Raw genomic sequence first — 5,215 nt, forward strand, 5'->3', positions numbered from 1 at the left:
TGTTCTATTGAGGAATCTTAAATATGGAGTTGTTAATCACCTTCTAATAATTTGCCTTCTATATGGAGTTGTTAATTTTCTTTTGATCCTTATAATAATTTGCCTTATATAGAGAGAGGGCGATAAACATCTAAGTTTCTACGCGATGTTCAGAAGTATGAGTATCTTAAAAGTACCCCATACCACAACGGCTTTATTTTGAAACATTCATCATCACAGCCGTCGATGCATGGAGATCATGATCTCCACCGTTGATTGGTGGGCCCACAAGGGTGTTTGACATGGCTATGCAGTGTAGCTGAGATGTGTGCTAGAAATATCTCTGGTGTCGTGGATAATGCGCCGTTTGTTTAAAGTTTGAAGCTCGGAAGAGAGAGAGGGTTTCATGGGAAGTAGAGTGACTAAATCATGACACGTGTCCCACCACCTGTGAAGCTGTTAACCAATGATCCACATGCATGTCTGACTGCTTTACACGTATCGCATGCATGTCCAAACACCATTGACATCGGTTGCCGCTTCCATATAGAGCTAAGCCAACCTCCTTGTTCTTATCAGAAACTACAACTACTACTTCATTATCAAAGAGTGAGAGCTAGCTGCTTGCTGCTTGAGTTGTTGCTGCTTTTTCTTTGTGTTTGGGGAGTTTGAGGGAGAGATCGATGGCTCAGACTGTGGGAAGGAACGTGGCAGCTCCATTGCTGTTTCTGAACTTGATCATGTATTTGATCGTTGTCGGTTTTGCTAGTTGGTGTCTCAACAGGTTCATCAATGGCCAGACCAATCACCCTAGTAAGTTTTCTCATCAACTACCTCTCTTTTGATTTGTGGGTTTTCTTGTTTACTGGTGATTTTAACGCCTAGTTAATTGCGAACCCAACTTTGGCCAGTTGGCTATGACAGTCCGAGTCTTGGACTACCCCGTTCTCTATACACTAGAGTGGATTAGTTCTTTATTGCCAAGTTTTGAATATCGTCATTGTAAAAAGTTGAGAACTTGTAGCAATTTAATTTTTAATTTTCGTTTTTTGAAATTAAACTCGGTGTAAAAATTTTGCTCAGGTTTTGGAGGAAATGGTGCAACAATGTTCTTTTTGATATTCTCCATATTGGCTGGAGTGATGGGCATAGCATCAAAGCTGGCCGGAGCAAACCACATCAGAGCTTGGAGGAGTGATAGCCTAGCTGCAGCAGGATCATCAGCCATCGTGGCATGGGCTCTCACAGCACTGGCCCTTGGGTGAATCTCAGAATCTGACTTGATCACATGGCACTTAAGCACACTTAATGTCGTTTATATTGAGATCAATCGGATGATAATCGTGGTGTTTGTCAACAGGCTGGCATGCAAGCAGATAAGCATTGGAGGGTTTAGAGGATGGAGGCTGAGGGTCTTGGAGGCTTTCGTAATAGTCTTGACAGTCACTCAGCTATTGTACCTCTTGCTGCTTCATGCGGGTGTCTTCAGCAGCAAGTATGGCCCGGGCTACCGTGACACCGACTACCCGGCTGCCGGCGATCCGATACACAAGGGCACAACTGGAGGAGTTCCTGCGTCTAGGGTTGTTTAAGGACGTAGGGAGGATATCGTAGCAGTGCGACTCCCGCGTAATTTAATGTGGATTTCGTTTCCCCTTCCCTTTTGGGAAAGGGGGTTTGTGTTTCATAATTTAATGGGGAATTTTAAGTTTTTACTTTGTGGTTTTGTGGGTTGGATAGGTTAGGGGATGTGGTCAGTGACCCAAGTGGGGTGTTGTGTGCATGTTTGTACGACGTCGTGTACATCATGTGTATAATGTATGCATGGTTTTTAATTAATTAACGCATGGTTAACATCCTTTCAACTTAGTTTGTGTTCGTAAACCTCTCTGAGTAGAGAAATTCTGCATCGTCCCATCTGGATCATCATTTGATTGGGATCAAAAGAAGGGGAAAAAAGATAAAAGAGGAACAAAAAGAAAGAGAGAAGAAAGCGCAAAAACAAAAAAGGTAGCTGTCGTTGCGCCTGAAAAGTCACCCAAATATCCATTGCATTAAAAGAGGAAAAAGGATTTGGAAATCCTCAACCCAATCCTTCTCCAATCCGTCAATGAATGAACAGCGTCCTTGGCGGCTGAAAATTCAGCTATTTCTGCTTTCATCCAATTAGATTTGGATTTACAATTTCAATTATTTGGATACGTGTCCAAATCTAATTAGATAATTGGATAAAAGCAGGAGTGGTTGCTGAAAATATTGTTCCAACCGAAATACATTGGGCTCGCAAAATTCTGTTTTCTATTGATGAGAGTTTTCTCAAGGCTTAAAAGTAAGGAAGTAGACTTCCGCATTGTTGAATAGACATTGCATCATATATTTCACAATTTTATAACAATTTAGTCCACGTCAAGCTAATTCAGCTTAGTTACTAAAGCTAGTTCAGTCCCTAAGCCTATATAGTTTCATTATCAACTCCAAAGCTAGAGCATCATTTTGAGTTGTGTATTTTCCTTGAGAAAAGGGGAAAAGAAATTGGGAATTTATCCTTGAATATTCAGATCAATGGACTTGTGTAATAGATTATCGACGTCAATTGAAGCCCCCAAACATGTGGTAAAGTTTCTCTCTCTATACCCTAGTTTTTCTTCCCTCGAAGGATTATGAAGTCATAACGAAATTTATACTAAGCCCAGAAACAGGACAATTATGAGTTATAGCCCAATTTTCTATCATTTTTCACAAGTCCTTCCCCCAAACTATGATCACAGATGACGATGACGAGTTCAATATTAATTTATTCCCTTTCTCCTTAGTATAAATATATTGTTGTATAAGGAAAAATAAAAAACGTGTTTGCATAGAGCATCAGATGGCAAGACTAATTAGCTAAAAATTAGCAACACTGCCATTTTCCTTGGATCGCATTCATCTATGAAAAATCAGCTCTTAAGCAGTAACTAGTTCAAAGTAGAAATGACAAATAGAAGGAAATCAAAACTTGGAGAAGAAAAGGGCTGGCTCCGTTAAGAACAGAACGCCTCAACTTTTGCATGATGCTTAAACTAATTCTTTCCGAAATAGGCACACAACGACGCCATACTATGCTTAACCTTCGGTGATGAAACCTTCCTTGCGACCTTCAAACCCTGGCCGCATGAGCTTTTTCTCTCTTTTTGCGATTTTCCGGTTTATCTTCTCTTGCTTTTTCTGTGATATATTATCTGATCTCTTCTTCTGTTTATCTGCTTTCATCTTCTCTGTGGTTTCAACCCTTCCCTTCCACTTCTCGGCATTCTTCTGATGCCGCTTCTTCTCCTTCTGAATGCTTTGTTTCAACAACTTTGGATCATCGTGAACCTTGATCCCAGCAGCTCTACTTGTTGCAGCTTTCCAAGAATGCTTCTTCGAGATTATCTCACCTTTTTCTGGATCTTTCTTGGCTTCTTGCAACTGTTTTGCCCTCTCAAGCTCCTGCAACTTTGACAACTTTTTCTTCTTATTTGTCTTACCAACCTCATCTTCGTCCCCAAGTTTGACATAACCGAATGTCAGCTCCTTTGCAGCCTCTGCAACATCTTTCTCCACTTTAGCCACTGAATCATCACTAGCAGATTTCTTACCATCAGATACGGCCTCTCTCTTCCGTTTCTTCTGGTCAGTTCCTTTCTTCTCATATCTTTCCTTTCGCTCAATCCTCTTCCTTGCTCTCTCTGAACCTTCGGAATGCCGACCAGCCCGAAACTCATCAAGTTTGCGACGAAGCCGTTGCTGGAGTTCTTCATATGTCACTGAACGTTCATCATCTTCCACTGATCGTTCATCATCTTCCAGACCAGGCACCACAGGCTTAATCTCTATTTCATCACTATCACTCTCATCGTTTGACTTCTTTTCCAAACTTTGCTTTAGCACATCAAGGGTAGTCTTAGAAGACTTCTCTGGATCCAACCGTTCTCTTCGAGCTTTCTTAATGTTTTCCTTTGATTCCTTCTTTGCTGAAGCTTTTGCAGTCTTGCTGAGACCTTGAAACCATGGCTTATCATCATCGTCAACGGGTAGATAGAATCTAGCAGGGATGAGCTCAACTAACTTGTCGAAGAATTGAGAATGCTGATGGATAATAGACTTCAAATCGAGAATTGGATTGGAATCACTGGTATGACTTGCTCTTTTTTTCTTCATCTGCATAGTGATCAAAATTGAGGTAAATAGCGAGCAGCAGATAATGGTTGTGAACGGAAGTAACGCACACGCACTAACTATACAACCCAATCCTAGTTAAGGGCATTTCATTTGCAAATTGATCAGCAGAGCAAAATAAAAAACAGATTATAAAACATGATGAACACCCAGCAACAGTAAGATTTCAAACAAATCAAACAGAAAAAGCAAATATGCAATCTGATGAAAACCCTGCTAGGGTCAACTTTTAAAACAAATCAAACATTAAATTAAAAGAGAAAAATGGATAATAAATCGGATGACAACCCAATCAGAATAATCGGCAGAAGAAATAGATAACAAATTATGTAATCTAATGAAATCCCAGTTACAGTAATCAGCAGAAGAAATCAATTAATATGCGATCTGATGAAGAATACAAACAAAATTACTGAAAAATCAAAATAATTGCTTTCTATGACAAGTAACTAGCAAAGCCGTGAACCATCAACGAAACCAAATTAGACCCATAAATTTAAACCAAAAAACGAGATTAATAAAGTTTGTTTAGGCTAAATCAAAAATCAAGAGAAGTAAGTTGCACAATTATCTGTGAGTAAAAAAGAGAAGAAGATGAAGAGAGAGAGAGAGACCGTGGTGAATGCCGCGGCGTCGATACGGAAATCAGAAGCTGAAGCTTGTTTTTCTGCTTGTGGTCGTAGTGGTTAATTCATAGAAACAAACAAAGCCCTTAAAGGGCACAGATTGCAGCGGTTCCAAGAATACAAGAACCCTAGAGGAATGGGCTTTTGGTGGGCTACGATCATTTTTCATTTTTTATTTTGGAAATGGACTGGGCCGTTTTTAGCGTTTTATTAAAAGTTGGGTTTTGCTGACAGTTCGACTGCTTGATAAGCAGAGGCTTTTTCGGTGGGATGCGAGAAAAGCTATGCACTCTCGTGCGAGTTCGATCATCACCGATCATTTTCCCTCCTAATAATAACCATCTAACATTATAACATTATCCCTCTACAAGAAACCACATTAATATTAGACCATGTCTTATGGGAGGTTA

General features: G+C 40.0%; 2 protein-coding genes across 2 annotated transcripts; one reads left to right on the plus strand and one right to left on the minus strand.

The window, feature by feature from the left end:
• The first annotated feature begins 542 nt into the window (after nucleotides 1–542).
• On the plus strand, nucleotides 543–1,844 carry LOC103403609 (membrane protein PM19L). Its single transcript, XM_008342459.4, has 3 exons — nucleotides 543–792; nucleotides 1,063–1,240; nucleotides 1,340–1,844. The coding sequence occupies exons 1-3, from the start codon at nucleotides 663–665 to the stop codon at nucleotides 1,569–1,571; spliced, it is 540 nt and encodes a 179-aa protein (XP_008340681.1). The 5' UTR covers nucleotides 543–662; the 3' UTR covers nucleotides 1,572–1,844.
• A 1,017-nt stretch (nucleotides 1,845–2,861) lies between these two features.
• Nucleotides 2,862–4,929, minus strand: LOC103403610 (ribosomal RNA-processing protein 14-C). The gene is made up of 2 exons (XM_008342460.3): nucleotides 4,794–4,929; nucleotides 2,862–4,161 (listed from the first exon to the last, which is right to left on the minus strand). The coding sequence occupies exon 2, from the start codon at nucleotides 4,159–4,161 to the stop codon at nucleotides 3,085–3,087; it is 1,077 nt and encodes a 358-aa protein (XP_008340682.3). The 5' UTR covers nucleotides 4,794–4,929; the 3' UTR covers nucleotides 2,862–3,084.
• Between the last annotated feature and the right edge of the window lie 286 nt (nucleotides 4,930–5,215).

Source organism: Malus domestica, chromosome 16 (assembly GCF_042453785.1).
Source record: "Malus domestica chromosome 16, GDT2T_hap1".
Lineage (NCBI taxonomy): Eukaryota > Viridiplantae > Streptophyta > Magnoliopsida > Rosales > Rosaceae > Malus > Malus domestica.

Coding starts and splice junctions, on each gene's coding strand:
- LOC103403609 (XM_008342459.4), top strand. CDS start 663: ATGGCTCAGACTGTGGGAAGGAACGTGGCAGCTCCATTGCTGTTTCTG. Junction 793..1,062: donor TGGCCAGACCAATCACCCTA/GTAAGTTTTCTC, acceptor AATTTTGCTCAG/GTTTTGGAGGAAATGGTGCA. Junction 1,241..1,339: donor CTCACAGCACTGGCCCTTGG/GTGAATCTCAGA, acceptor GTTTGTCAACAG/GCTGGCATGCAAGCAGATAA.
- LOC103403610 (XM_008342460.3), bottom strand. CDS start 4,161: ATGAAGAAAAAAAGAGCAAGTCATACCAGTGATTCCAATCCAATTCTC.